The sequence below is a fragment of the Coptis chinensis genome, chromosome 5 (assembly GCF_015680905.1).
Source record: "Coptis chinensis isolate HL-2020 chromosome 5, ASM1568090v1, whole genome shotgun sequence".
Lineage (NCBI taxonomy): Eukaryota > Viridiplantae > Streptophyta > Magnoliopsida > Ranunculales > Ranunculaceae > Coptis > Coptis chinensis.
Genome location: NC_141460.1, coordinates 69,331,779 through 69,348,074, shown reverse-complemented (window position 1 = coordinate 69,348,074; position 16,296 = coordinate 69,331,779). Strand labels below are relative to the sequence as shown.

Genomic DNA, 16,296 nt, shown 5'->3' with positions numbered 1-16,296 from the left:
ATCCATCTGCAGCAACCATCAAAAAATGTCCTCCTATACATTACTTGTGGATCGCGGAAGAACCTACATAAATCCAAACAACAAAATTAAGCATGATAACGACATTAGATATTCATTTATGAGAAATATAAAACATCTTGTGCAATAAAGGTAGAAAGATGAATACTACATACCGAGATAAAAACAATAAATTAATATTTCAACGATCAGATTTTCCGAGAACATCAAATGGTTGAAGCAGACAAGTGCAACAAACGATTCTCCTTTTGCAATCGGCCTCTATGACCAACACATTTTTCAATCTTTTGAAGTTTTTCCAAAGAGAACATAGGGCTAAATGCTAGATCACACAACTTTCTTGTGCGAGACAAAGCAACAAAAGTCAAACCGAGGCTTTCCCTTTCACCAATATCTACCACAACCCGATCAAGAGTGAGGCCTTGACTCTTGTGAATTGTTATCGCCCAACATAGTACAAGGGGAACCTGAATGCGCTGGCATGAAGCATTACCAGACTTCCAATTTGATGTCTGTGGAGTAATAGGTATTGTATTAGAATCTGGACGGAACCTAGCACCACGATAGTGGTCGAAGTCAACTATAACAGCAAGAGGTATATCTTTCTGGTGATTTGCAGCCATTTCTGTAAACAATATCTACAACAGTGCCCATTGCACCATTAACCATTCCATTTGTCATGGTAATGTTTGAACGAAGCATAACACGTGCACCAAGTGATAGACACAGAACTTTCTCCAAGCCTTTTGCATCATCTAACGAAGCATTGGTAGCGGTCTCACAATTATTTAGTGATACAATTCGAGCAACTGGTTTACCAAGCTCAATCAGTCGGGTGAGATTGTAATCATGTGCAGGCTGTTTGGTAGGAAAAAGACACAAAGCATCTTTGAAGGTGTTAACCTCATCCATATTGAGCGAAGAAATATCCCGAGTTAGAAATAATTGCCAATCACTGACGGTTGAAGGTCCATTACTGAGTCTAAACAATGTTTCTCGGAATGATGCTTGGTCATCCGCTGCTTGTCGAAATATATGTGATAACCGAACACATTTATCGAAACTAGAATATACAATTCCGCCATGTTGTTTTTGAATAGACCCACCTTGGACATATAATGCACTGTCACATACAGGAGGTAATTGACGCATATCACCAACGAGGATAATAGATACATCACCAAATGGCTCGTTCTTTGCGAAAATATCTCGACAACGCCAGTTAATATTTGCAAGCATACTTCTTCCGACCATGTTGTACTCATCGATAATGATAAGTTTGGTGTCTTTAAAGTCTTATTGCATACGTCGACATTGATCACCTTCAATCTTTTTGGAAGTTTCTTTCACACCTTTATGTTCCACAGTGAAAGAGAGTTCATGATGGATGGTTGCACCTCCAATATTAAAAGTGGCAACTCCAATTGGAGTCATGACACGTGTTGCTTTGTTTGTTCTGAATATTGCAGTAACTGAATACACAATTGCATTTATGAGTGTGGACTTGCCTGTGCCTGCTCCCCCACAAACAATGAACCGAATACATGCTCCAGCTTGTAGTGCTCTAACAACCATATCATGAGCCAGTCTTTGTTCATTAGATAAATCATGATATGGTACAACGGTTTGAGGTTCATAATTTAGTTCATTGCCACCACGCAGAGCATGAACAAATTTTCTATCAATTTCTATATTTGGATATCGATGTAAAACTTCAACCCAATTGTGTGCAATGTCGAAGTCTCTTCTTCCTAATTCCACAGTTTCCCCAGGGACAAACATGGGCCCCATTGTTGCTGCCATCATTCACTCATCCCGAAGTAAGTATTTAGTACCAAGCTCTACCTCAATACCATTTTCAAGCTCTTCATCTATCGGTTCTGGAAGAATAATCCCATGAGTGATTTCGAAACCCAAGTCATAGTATCTTTCAGACCACAAGGCAAATTCTCCTTGAGCTTCTTCGAGAGTTCGATAATAGTGATGAATTAAGACTTGTTGATGACAAAATGATTCCCATTTTTCAGTGTTTGGTAGGATGTCACCGTCTAGCTCGAGAACCAAATGCACGACGTCCACTCGAGAAGTGCGCCAAACCTGTTGCTTGAAGTAATGTCTCTTTGCCATATTCAGGAGGGAAGTATTTTCATAGCAAGAAGGTCGTTGTAGATATGTTCCTACAAAAGTTGGATCTGTTCCAACAATTTCATCATCGTCGGCCACTCTTCGACGGCGTACAATTGATGCTAGCATGCTCTTTTTGCTAACATTTAAAAGTACAAACTTTATGGATGATCGGGTCAATGTGTACCCCATTAGCAAGTGACATACTTCCTGGGCAGAAATATATTTTTCAGAGACACTTTTTATAAGTAGACGCTTGAAAGCAGATCTTACATTTTGACAGGGTCAATGAAAATCTTCAACAATATCTTGAAAAGTATCTCTAAAACTTTTTGAAGTTGGTTCATATTTAGCAGCGTATTTAGCAATGTAATTGACAACAGATTGCACTGAAAGGATAGGCGACCAATCAATGTTTGCACGCTAGGTCTGCAGAATCTTTCGATTGTGGGAACACACTAGTTCATCATTTCGGTGGCCGAGAAAACGATACATGTTACTGTTGGGAGGCTCTTCTACAATCTTCGACTGACCAATTACATCAAATGGGTATCTAAAGCGACATACCATTTGTTTGGTTGCTTTGTGTAAGCGCAAACAATGACTCCCACATATAGAGTGTCGCATGACCCAATTGACCAACAAAATATAGTCATCTTCGTTTGTATCAAGTTGTAAATCGAGTGGCAAAGTGCGTGCACAAGAATGGTCTTGCAAATTTCTAGACATGCTTGGGTCTGGGTTCATAGTGCAAATAAGTCTATCAAAATATTCAATGACATTAGATATATCGATAACACTTGTAGCAATCTTAGTAACATCTAGAGCATCTTCTAGCCAAAGAAATCTATGAACATGACCACTACCACGATTTTGCCACTCAAACCGGTACCAATGATCAACCACAGAGAACTCAGCTCGTAAGTGATCCCAAAAGAAGAATTCAACTCTTGCCTGAAAGAACCAAGCGACAACATTTGGGTTATCATTAATTAACTTTGCGGGTCCCCTTCTTTTATCTAAAGGAGTCATCCTTTCAAGATCATTAGAAGGATCTAAAATATGAAACAGTTCTGGCCATTGCATGTCAGCAGTGCTGAGTGTGAAGAAAATGGTTGGTGCACCTAACTGTTTAACCATGGTAGTCAGCTCTTTCAATCTTGTATACCAATAAGACCGGGTACCACGAATGTTGTTAGCAAAGTAAGAGACACAATTAGCTAATTGCTTGTCGCCGGACGAAACCATATTGTAAATTTCCTCAATTGACAACTCAGCATCCCCTGGATTCTTCCTCACAAAAACATCACTTAAAGAAAGTGTTTGCCACCTTGAAAGCGAGTTCCAAGCAAAGTAGTGGAATCTCGTATCTCTAGCAAAACGGCCATCATGATATTTCATCAAAAACTGGAAGTACGGCAATGGATTGACTTTCCGCTGGCGAGCTTGTCGTAGATCATCATCACCATAAGGAAACAAAGTTGGAAATGCCATAATAATATATCCTGGGGTTGAAAACTCATCAATGATGTGAGTTGTTAAAGGCATATGAACATTAGTTTGATTTACACTTGGTACCATAAATGCCCTCTGGAGACGTGCTTGTTGATTGGGTTGTGCCGCAATAGAAATAGTTCCAACAACATGAAACTCATCAATGTGCAAATCCTGGTTATGTAAGTCAGGTGGCCCGTCATCGTCATCGGCTTCCCTAGGTATGGCAGAAACTTCGTTGTCGATATCTTCCATAGGTCGGGACATATGTGGTAAGTCATCAGGTTGTCCATCTACAGGTAGTCCTTCGATAGTTCTATCGTTAGTAATTATATCATTATAGTACCGATGATAAGTTTTCAACCAAACCAAGGCTGTGCGTACAAATTCTCGCCGAACACAGAATTCCTTGCTTGCATGTGGCCCCCCTCTATTAACGACAAGAATTGCAGACAAATCAGTGGGCTTAAATGGAAGAACAATGACAATCAGATTGACATCTTGGGAAAAATTTATCACATTACCACTATACTTGTATTGTTGACCCCTAACACGATACACAGACATCATGGGGTGCACCCTGGCAATGAGAATTCTTTCTAAATCGGACAAACAAGACAGTTCAAGAGGTACAATGCCCGGATCCATTAAATTGTTAACACTGACATGCCAGCGTCAGTGTTGGCCCGGTTATCCAACTTACAAGAGGTACAAATACCTGCATCAATTCTTGTTATAAGCAAGGTTAACATATTCCAAGAAAATATACAAATAAAAGCAAATACCTGCAAAAATCTTTAGATCAGGAAAATTTCTTTTGCATAGAGGACAACTGACCCATGAAATATCATTGCAGGATTTTCTAAATACTTGTGCGTTGGAGAGTGGTATGTAGTCGTCTATAGTAGGTGGCAGATCAGGGTTTTCACGGATATTGTCTTCACACACCATCAATTGAACACCAGGAAGTCTTTGATGAACAATGTTTTGTGAAATAACTCTTTGACGAGCAATAACAACTCTTTGATGTGCAATTGTTTGACGTGCAACTCTTCGCCCAACAACTCTACTACGAAACACATTAAGGGCGTTTTGAACAACCCTTTCAACAGGGTTTTGCCTTACAAATGCTGATCTTCTACGAGCTTGTTTGGAATTTTGTACTCCATCCATGTGCAATGCACGAGCGAAAGCTTTACGAGCAGTGTCTAGGCGACGATGAGCATCTTGGTGCTTGGAGGTTTGGCCAATGCGTGCAACTTTTCTTCTAGCACTATTAATTGACTGCGTCGATGCATACTGCTCACTTGTCTGTTTTGCATGGGCTCTCTTCTTTTTTGCAGTATTTTTAGCCCTTTTCTGCTCCACCTTTTGCCTTGTGTGGGAAATGTTGTTACGTCTAGAAGGTTCAACATGAAACAGTGTTAGGCAAATATTATCAACTGGGCCTGCAACCCTTGGATTACAGAGCCACTAAATGAGCGGGCAATTGTCTGCTAAATCAAAATTAGATACACTATCTAATTGCAAAGATTTATCTACTTGACTTCCAACCCTGTCATAACATCTTGAAGTCTCTGTTGGAACTGGTAGATTGTCAACCCTTTGAATATGGGGTACATTCTCTGGTAAATCAAATATAGTCTCCCTTGACAAAGAATTTTGTGAAGGATTTCCAACCGTATGAACCCATTCCATGAGCGGGCAATTTTCATCTAGATCATCTACCCTCTCCCTTGCTGAAGAGATTTATGCATAATTTCTAACCATGTGATTACTTATAGAGGAATCTGGCTGATCAGGTATCCTATGAATATGCATTGAACTCTTAGATTGAGATGCCACTGCCGTTATAATCTGAGAAGAAGTACGTCTGGAACGAATTGTATGTCTTCGAGTAGTTGTATATGCAATTTCTAGTAGGCAATCTAATCTCCCGATGCATGTTGAAAGTTGGGCGAAAGAGTTACGGGGCCGACGATTATGAAGACGCGGCCGAGTAGTAGTTGGTAGGGGAGTATGTCAATTCCGACGACTATAAAATCTACCAAAGAACCTATCAATTTGGTGCAGTGTTACTGGAAAACCTTCCTCAGCTGCATCCATTGTGCATTAAAACACTGAGAGTGGAAAAGGAGGGACGAGAGGGAAGCTTTTTGATGTCGTGTCAATTGAAATCCCTACATGGTGGGCAAACTGGAGCATTAAATAGTTGAAAGTTTTGCTTAGGAATTTTGTTTATTTTCTCTAACGAGAAGTTAAGGCAGGAAAAGTTGAGTAAACGGATAAAAACTATAAAGTCCAACTACTTCAAACCTATTATTTCAACCGTGGTTGTCATAAATGTGAAAAACTTGCAATATATATGAAACATAAATATGACCACTTACTTTGTTATATCTAAATGAAATAATGAAATTTGGACCATTATTACCCACCTATTAAATGCACCCAAAGTAACTAATGTATTAAGAATATTAAGCGCAAGAGAAATGCATGAATCTTCACGAGGAATGCACGACTTATATAAGACCGTCTCCACCAATTGCATTACCGTGTAAATAGTAGTTTCAAACTGAAAACAAATTAATACAAGGAGTAAAGCAAATGCGAATGAATACATACCAATTTCTTTGACAAAAATATCTCCAAGAAACATAAAGACTCGGAACAAAAAAAAAAAAAAACCAAAAGAACTGAGCATGCAAGGACAAAACAAATAGTGGTTAGCTTTGGAAATATATTGTAATGAAAACGGGTAGTTAGAGGCCAAGGAAATATTTGTTGCAGGATTAGGAATACCACAAATCTGAATGAAAACATACCGCTTCCTTTTCAAATATTTTCCACAAGAACATATAGAGATTTGGTTTATGCATCTAATAAGGCTCCACATCTTCAAACCTCCCCAGAAGTGTAAACGCTAATGGATCTTTAGTTGGTGATGTGGTTGGGGCTTTCGACACCAACACCAGTGGTGTAACCCACTAGCCGTAAGCCTACTTGCATCCCTTCTATTGGGTTATTGAGACATGACATGGTAGAACATGCATGAATAATATATATATAAAGAAATACACAGGGAAAATAGCGCAAAGGAAGTACTCATAATAAATGTGTCGTTTTAGGATAGAAGCATACAACTATTCATATTTGGCAAGAGTAAAGGGTAACACCGAATACAACAAATATTGCACAGCGAGATGATAATCCGAATGGAAGCCATATCTGGGGAAGGGGGAGTTAGCTCTCACACTTGAAGACATTGTAGGCATGAATATAAAATATGGAGAGGTAATATTGCATAGGAAAATTATTCAAAACTAAGCAACTGCAAAAGAGAATAAAAGGAAAAAAATAATACATTTTTAAAATAATTCTAACATCTCATCTAAGAAAACTACATTATACGTTAAGAAAATTTCAAAGAATAGCATGCCTAAAAAGTTGGCTGAAGGAACTAAGGCAAACTAATGTCTTTTCCCAAAACAATGTTAAAATAACAAAATTACACTGGACATCAGCACCATCCATAGCTGTACACAAGGAGATTATACTCGGGACCATGACTCGATTGTTGTCATGAAAATGCAACCTCCCAACAGCAAAATCACCTTATGAAATAGCACATCTAATCATATGAAAATTTAATTACCTTAAATAATTTCCAAGTATTTTATGGTGCTCACTCCACTTGAGAAAGAGCACCTCCAGTTTTTTTTCTTCTGCCTTAGCAGCTACCCCCGAGCTCGGAGAGTCTGCAATAAACATAAGAGGAATTAGGCTATGCTAGAGATCAACTCCTAGGTAAATTCTTTGGAAGGTCTGTGTAGGGGAGTGATATTCTATATCCAACACGCGCTTAACCTGGTGAGAATGACACATCGACCTGTGTATCCAGGTCGCATCCATGAGCTAGTAGAACGCTACAGACAGATCGCAGTATCACGCGAACTACACGAGGAAGTGACACGGATTCCCTATTCATAAGCAATCATGACCAAAGGTGTACTTACACATATCTTGACCGTCAGCCACTAACCACGGCCGCAAGCTACTTGTACAGAATGCCACTCCACATCATTACAGCAGACCTAGGAGGGCAGTTCTCACATGTGATCCTAATCTCCACCCTTCATTTAGGACATCCTTGACACGTGGTGAGCAAGGATACACTCTCAACCTCTATAAATACCTCCCCTATGAACTACGCCAGACCTGATTCTACTCTCCCCCATACAACCCAGAGTAAGATACGTAGGCAGTTCGCTCTCAAGTCGAACTCGGTCTCATCCAATAATCTATTCCAGTCCCCCAGAGACTGTTTGTAAGGGAAAACCATATCACACCTTTACATTGGCGCCGTCTGTGGTCTCGATTACTTGAGAAACCAGACCATTTCCAACCAAATCTGTAGCCAAAACTCTCAAGCTCACGAAGCATGGCAAGCCTCGAAGCTCAACTCCACCTTTTAGCAGGCCAACTAGGGACAGTGAACGAGCAAATAGCTAAGCTCAGGCAAGAAAACATCACACTCCGTGCACAGGTGGACACACAGAACCCACTAGGAGTCACCGCAGAGGACGACGTCATCAACGTCAGTCAACAGATCACCGAGCTGAACCAAAGGCTCGACAAAAACGCGGTCAAGAAAGATTCCACCCAGATAGTGCAAAAGATGTTGAAAACCTACCGTGCATCTCCATTTGCTGCTGAAATACTTCACAAAGTCTCTCCTCCAGACTTTGTCCAACCACGGTTCCCGATGTACGACGGCCGCACATGCCCAGGCCAGCATATAGCACGATATGTTCAAAGTCTTGCACTCTACAGCGCACCAGAGTTCGACCATCTCCATTGCAGACTGTTTCCGGCGAGTCTAAAAGATGGCCCACTCGACTGGTTCTTCTCCCTCGAGGCAGACTCGATAAAAAGCTTCGAACAGCTCACCGACCTGTTCGCAAGCCAATACGTCCACAATAGACGTAAGAAGGGTGACCTCAACTCACTCTTCCAGCTCGCTCTTGGTAAGGAGGAAACTTACAGCTCCTTCCTAAGCCGGTTCAAAACAGAACTCTTGGACATGGAAAGCGGCCTCAAAGAGTCATTTGCCGCAGTGGCTTTCACAACCGCCTGCCGCACCCGCAATACCGACCTAACGGATCGCTCTCCGAAAGACCGGCCCGAACGCTGGCGGTATATGCAGCTTCGAGTTGATAAATACATCAAGCTGCAAGAGGGTTTGAAAAAGCATAACCAAGAAGAAGACGAAACAGAAGAAGGAGAAGTTTACGAGGTAACATCATCCTCTAAAAAGCGACCCCAACAACAAGGGGAAACCTCCAAACCCAAACCGAGCAATAACCGAGAATTCGCCGTGCTCACTCGATCTCCTAGCTACATACTAGAGAAGATCAAGCGAGCTGCCTTCTACCGACCGGAGATAAAGGCAAAGCCAGATTGCCCGACCAGCCCTACTGCGCATTTCACCGTGCTAGCTGCCATGAGACCGACGTGTGCTGGGGGCTCAAGCATTATTTGCAAGACCTGGTCGAAGCTGGGCACATCAAGCAGTACACCAATATACTCGACGACGACCTGCGCCACAAGCTCATGGCCCTTGAGAATCTTTTTAAGGTCCCCCCCCGGCGGGCGATCCGCAGTCCCAAAGTCGTCCTCACAGCAGAGGACGCTCCAGAGAATGCTCCCGTCAAGATCTCCGTCAGACATCAAGAGGTCGCGAGCATGACAGAACCATCCACATGATCACACTCCAGGATGATTCCGTCTCGAGTTCGCGAGAAAAAAGAAGGCGCGTCGGTGTCCTCCATGAAGTGTACAACTTTTCTTCACAAGCCGCACCCGCGCCACGCAGTTCAGGACGCAGGACAGGAGACATCACCTTCTCAGAGGTCGACCTCAACAAGGTTTGCCTCCCGCACAATAACGCACTCGTGGTCCACGTCAAAATCAGCGACTGGACCGTCAAGCGAGTTTTGATCGATCCAGGCAGCTCCTGCGATATTTTGTTCTACCACACGATCCAAGAGATGAACCTGCCAAAGTCGGTCTTCATAGACCCAATCGCACCCTCTTCGATTCAATGGCTCGAGCCGACCCAATAGGAGACATCATACTCCGGTCTCGGTGGGCTCCAGAAGACAAAGGTCGCCTTCAATCTGGCGTTTCAGCGTCCTAGATACCAAGTCGTCCTACAACGCCATTCTAGAACGACGGTGGATCCATCAAATCAAGGCGATCACCGTCCACTTTGCACCAAGTGCTCCATTTTCGGGCCCAACGGGAATGATGGAGCTTGAAGCAACCAGCTCGAGGCCCATCATTGTAATCGATCATCGCGACAAACAAGATGTTTTGAACCTCCCATCACCGTCGTCGAAGAACGAGCCCACCGGACTATACAATGGCCAAAGACTTAGTGGTCGAGGTGAGAGAGCGCAAGACCAAAATAGAACGCCGAGGGGCTCCAACAAGAACTTCCTCTCACCGACCCGGATCCGGCCGCTACCAAAGGCGGTATGTCGTACCCGGATTGTAAATCCTTGAGGAATTAAGCCCGATGGAAGCGTCGGCGTGCAAACAAAGTCTCGAGGTCGCACTACCAGCTCTCTCATACAACCAAGTGAGTTTGCGACAAACCACCCCAGCTGTTGTCGCGGCAGCGGCGATCACCGACCCTGTTGTCGTAACCCCACGAAGACGCTCCGCCTCTACGGCTATTCCGGCCGGTCATCGGACCAGCCCAAAGATCGGCAAAATGCAATCCTCCGAAAGCACTTTCGAGAATCGCGCATAACCAAACACCGACCTTAAAAGCGACAAGTGAATGGGGGCGAAGGCGACTAAACTTCGTCTATGTCGGGGTTAACCTCGACCCCACACTTAAAGCTCATCTTGTAAATTTTCTATCCATGAATAAAGATGTGTTGGCGGTGGTCGTATATCGGCGTGCACGGTATAGAGACCCTAGCGTTGCATGCCACCGGTTAAACGTCAACCCTGGTGCCAAACCAGTTCGACAACGACCTAGAAGATTGTCATTACGCTTTCAAAAAGCAGTCAACGATGAGGTAGATAAACTCAAACAAGTAGGTTTCATCCGGAAGGTCGATTACCTAGAGTGGGTCGCAAACATAGTGGCAGTTCCGAAAAAGAATGGTACAGTCCGCTTGTGCGTCGACTTCACCAACGTCAACCAAGAAACTCCAAAAGACAGCTTCCCACTACCCAGAATTGACCAACTAGTCGACCAGACTTGTGGGCACGAGCTGCTATCATTCATGGATGCATATAGTGGGTACAACCAAATACCACTTGGTGAAGAAGATCGGGGAGAAGACCTCATTCATCATCGAGCAAAGGAATTTATTGTTACAATGTTCTCCCATTCGGTTGAAAAATGCGGGGCGACATATCGGCGACTTATAACCGACATGTTCGGACATGTTAGGAGATACCATGGAGGTCTACATCGGCGCGATATGGTTGTCAAAAAAGAAAAAAGACCCACCTCCTCGCCTCGAGCAAGTGTTCTCCGGACTCTGACGAACGGAATGAAGTCGAACCCGGAGAAGTGCCTTTTTGGAGCGTCATCCGGAAAATTTCTCGGTTATCAGGTCTCGCAGCGAGGTATCGAAGCAAATCCAGACCAAATTCGGGCGTTCCTCGACATACCCGACCCGCAAACAAAGAAACAGATACAAAAGTTGTCAGGTATGGTCGCTGCACTCAACCGATTCATATCGAGAGCATCAGACAAATGCCGACCGTTCTTACAGATACTAAAAAAAGGCGAGCAGTTTTCATGGAACGATCAATGCCACCAAGCATTCTCCACTCTTAAAGAATACCTGACAACACCCCCCGTCTTAGCTAAGCCGACAGACGGAGAAACTCTGGGGCTTTATCTAGCAGTATCGGACTTTGCCATCAGTTCGGTCCTATTCAAAGAGGAACACAATTCAGAAAAGCCGATCTACTTCACAAGTAAGACACTCACTCCAGCAGAGAGGAATTACTCCCACGTAGAGAGAGCAGTCCTTGCTTTGTTATACTCGGCAAGAAAATTCAGACCTTACTTCCAAGCCCATCCAATCAGAGTACTTAGCGATCTCCCGTTGAAGAGGATCCTTCACAAGGAAAATAAAACCACTAGGATGGCAATATGGGCTGAAGAGTTGGGCGAGCACCACATGGACTTCGTCCCCCGCACGTCGCAGAAAGGTCAGGTCGTCGCAGATTTCCTAGCATATTTTCCAGTCGACGACCCCAATAGGGAGTCAGAAACAGAGGTCGCACCCACAAAAGCGAACATAAAAGCGGTCACGGTCCCTACGCCGATGGTTCCGGCAACCCGGGGAGGTAGCGGTATCGAGTCGTTTTAGTATCCCCCGAGGGAGCTATGATAGAAAGCAATCGCATAGACTTCGCGAACTTCAATAACGAAGCAAGTCACGAAGCACTAATAATGGGAATCGTCGCGCAATCCAATTTCGGTGTAAAGGAGATCCAAATCTTTAGTGACTTCGAATCGTCGTTAGCCGGTCGCCAAAAGAGTACACTACCGGTGAAGGTAACCTTTCCAAGTACCTTCAAGTTGTTAATGATTTGCTTCATTCCTTTAGCGAGCTACGATACACCATTTTCGCGTGGCGAGAACCGTCATGTAGATAGCTTAGCATACTTAGCCACTCGGATTAATCGAATTGTGCCCTTAGACAAGCCGACCATTGAAGTGGTCGATCGACTAGCTTACCAAGTGGACCATGTCTTGGCAATCGGCGACTGTGCCCCAGCTCTCGAAGATCGGATGAGTCAAACATGGATGCGACCTATTATCAATACATACATCGGCCCGACGGCACACTTCGGACGAAGCGTACCAAAGCCGAGAAAAGTTCCACACCGGGCATGTAGCTATTGTTTGTTGAATGGCGGGTTATTCATGCAAGTCCGGGAGGACCTCATCGAGGTGCATCGGTCGAGCAAGGTCGGTTAATCTTCACGAGATCTATGAAGGAGAATGTGGCAATCATTGGGAGGTCGCTCATTGGCCCTGGCGATCTCGAGGATACTTCCGGCCCCGTATGCTGATTGATGCCAAATCGTATGTCCTCAAGTGTGTCAAATGTCAAACATTTGGTCACAACATCATACAAACCCATTTCGTGAATTGATCAACATCGCGAGCCCTTGGCCATTCCACATGTGGGGCATGGACATTATGGGACCATTCATCCACCGAGAAGAGCACCGGCTTCGCGCCGTCCTTGCGCCCGCATTATTTCACTAAGTGGGTGAAGCAATTCCGTTGGCACTGCGTCAAAGAATCACATGTCAAGAATTTCATTTGGACTCATATCATCACCGGTTTGGCTTACCACACTGCGGTGATGGACAATGGCTCGAGTTCAAAGCGGAAGCGAGTCAAAGAGTTTACGGCCAAGTGGAAGATCGTTCATGCCTTCTACGCCCGGTTAAGCCCAAAGCAATGGACAAGCGGAGGCCAGCAACAAAGCCATTCTAGAGAATCTGAAGAAGAAAATTGAAAAGAACAAGAGCCAATGGCCAAATCATTTCGAGAACATACTATGGGCTCATCGACTTCTGGCTTCGCTCCGGCACCGTGAATCACCATTTTTTCCCTATGCTATGACAGAAGCCGGTCATCCCCCCCGACTTGACATTCCCGACACCCGGTCTGAGCTTGTCGAGTCGGGCCGAATGGCCTCAGTCTTAGCTCGAGAGGTCGACCTCCTCGAGCGGTAGCGATCTAGCGGCCATCGAGTAGCATCCTACCAACAAGTCCTAAAAGCGATCCTACAACAAACCAGTACATCCTCGATCTTTTCAACACTGGGGATCTCGTTTTGAAGAAAACTCAAGATGACTCTAAACTAGCACCAATGTGGGAAGGCCCTTATATAGTGGAGCAGCGTCGTTGGCAATGGGCGTATTAGATTAAAACCGGGGAAGGGAAGTTTGCCGCCCGACCTTGGAACACATACTTACTAAAACGGTTTTACGGTAGTGGCATTATGTATTGTAATTCATGTCCACATGTACTACAAGCTCAAGTGTAAGCTACCGAAGATTGTTATCATAAACTGCGGTTTTTCGAATCTCAAGCTAAGCCACTTTCGCACCACAAGCATCAATCGACGCTCTCAAGCCGGCGAACGCGCTCTCGGAGCCTACGGGCTTATCGCCTCTCGAATCTTGCTAAGTTGAGAACCTACACTCCTAGGATCAACTCAGCGAGAACGCTCTCCGGGAGGGCGACGCCCTCGGGGGCTACGTGCGCTCTCAAAGCGGCGAAGCGCTCGGGGAGTTTACGGGCTCATCGCCTCTCTCGAGTCTCGCTAAGTTGAGGACCTATACTCCCTAGGATCAACTCAGCCGAGCGGCTCTCGGGGCGTGCGCCCTCGGGGGCTACGCGGCTCTCAAGCCGGGGGAACACTCTCGGGGAGCCCTCGGGCTTATCGCCTCTCGAATCTTGCTAAGTTGAGAACCTACACTCCTAGGATCAACTTCGGCGAGAACGCTACCGGGGAGCATCGCCCTCGGGGGGCTCGTCGCTCTCAAGCGGCGAGCGGCTCTCGGGGAGCTTACGGGCTCATCGCCTCTCGAGTCGCTAAGTTAAGGACCTATACTCCTAGGATCAACTTCACCGAACGGCACCGAGGCGGACCGCCCTCGGGGGCTACACGCTCTCAAGTGAAGAGCGGCTCTCGGGGAGCCCTCTGGGGGCTTATCGCCTCTCCGAATCTTGCTAAGTTGAGAACCTACACTCTTAGGATCAACTCAACGAGAACGCTCTCAGGAGCAGCACACCCTCAAGGGCTACACACGCTCTCAGGAGCCTACAGGCTTATCGCCTCTCCGAATCTTGCTAAGTTGAAGAACCTACACTCCTAGGATCAACTTCGGCGAACGCTCTCGGGAAGCAGAGCCCTCGGCTCGCGGCGAAAGGCGTCCGGGGCTCCTCCTCGCCCCTCCGAGTTTTACTTGTGGAGAACCTATACTCCTAGAACCTCTGAAAGAGCGGCTCTCCTCGACCAACCGCCCTCGAGGGGAGTCCGCAGGCGGCGAGCCCCTAAGTACACAATTTGGACACCTACATCTCCTAGATCGCCCTTCCGAACAAGGGTACACAAGCATAACGCTTTACGAGAGTACATCGAGAAACAAACCAAATGAGAAGTAAAAGAGAAATGGCTACAAGCGGTCAAGCAAAAGATAAGCATTAAGCATAAAGTTACCCACGTAGCATTACGACCAGTCCGGATAATCGGTTCAACCCACCGTCTGTTGGGTTTTACCCAGAAATCGGATCGGACCCGATGAACAACAAAAACAAGGGGGATTTAACGCCGCCACTTTCGTGGACACCCGTTCTGGCGTATCAAAAAAGGCGAATTTCGGGCAGTAAGCCCGAAAGCGGCTCTCTAATGTTTAACCCTCGTAGGGGGCAAAGAACAAGCATGATCATTACAAACACGAACCAAATTTCTTACCAAGAAGCAAAATCAACATCACGGGCACCAACCACATGTTTGTCACGAGGGCGTATTTGGTCGGTCGAAGGAACATGCCTCATGACCCAGAGAAAAGCGTGCATACCGTCCCCTTGAACCCATCCGCCTTTGTCGGTGACAATACTTCTCATCCAGCTTGGCATACTCACTACAGGCCGTGGTATATGCGCTTTGAGCTTTGCGAGCAACCCGCTGACATCGCTTAGCATACTCAGTGACTTCTGCTACCTCCATTTGCAGCTCGACCATCTAATGACCGACTGGCGTTCTCATCAGCAACAACCACGGTGCTTCCACGGTTATCAGCGTCAAGTTTCCTCTTGTCGGCCCCAGGCTTTCAAAGCATCGGCTCGACCGGGAGTTGACATCGATATCGATACGTTACCGGCGTTCTTGAGTTTATCATACCCGGCCCGAAACTACAAGGATGAGTCATAATCGAGAATCACTTAAGAAATAAAGCGACAAAGGCGACGGCGAAATACTCGCGGACAACACACCATATCCATGGTCCCCAAACAGCGTGTCCATGTCCTCATCCTCGACTTATTTCGGTCCCCATCTAACACGATCCCCCCGGCCGGGCTAGTCGCTATGGGCACCGAGTGGAAGCCGCAATCGAAGCGTTTTACATCGCTTCTTCCCCGTTCTCCCCGTAGTAGAATTCGCTCCCCCGCCCCCAACCGAGGGAGTGAACCCTCACTAGCGACGTGGCGACCTTGACCAGTCGTCGCTTCCTCCTTGACCCGATGGGAGCATTCCATTTCATTGCGAAATACTGAATGCCGCTGTCGGCGACCCGACCCCCCCTTGATCGTTTGCTCTTCTTGCCACGGACCACAGCGGCTTTCCTCTTACCGCGGTCCCCATGCACATGAGGGCCGGAACTCCATCTCCTCCATGAGCGGAGGGGAACTTCGCTCGACGACTCCCTTCTCCTCGGCGTGGGGCAAACACCGAGCCATAATGAAAGGCGAACCACGAGAAAACAAAACAAAGATGGTAAAGGCGACCGGTGACTTCTCGTTCACAATCTAAGCGAAAGCAAAGAAAAGCGTGCACGAGTAAAAGGCAATGCAGAGAGAACCGAAGCGGTAGGAAG

The 16,296-nt window shown here is 45.6% G+C and overlaps 1 protein-coding gene across 1 annotated transcript; it reads right to left on the bottom strand.

The window, feature by feature from the left end:
* Positions 1 to 224: 224 nt before the first annotated feature.
* LOC147498584 (ATP-dependent DNA helicase PIF1-like) lies at positions 225 to 1,272 on the bottom strand. The gene is made up of 2 exons (XM_086563277.1): positions 732 to 1,272; positions 225 to 643 (listed from the first exon to the last, which is right to left on the bottom strand). The coding sequence occupies exons 1-2, from the start codon at positions 1,270 to 1,272 to the stop codon at positions 225 to 227; spliced, it is 960 nt and encodes a 319-aa protein (XP_086419403.1).
* Positions 1,273 to 16,296: the final 15,024 nt, after the last annotated feature.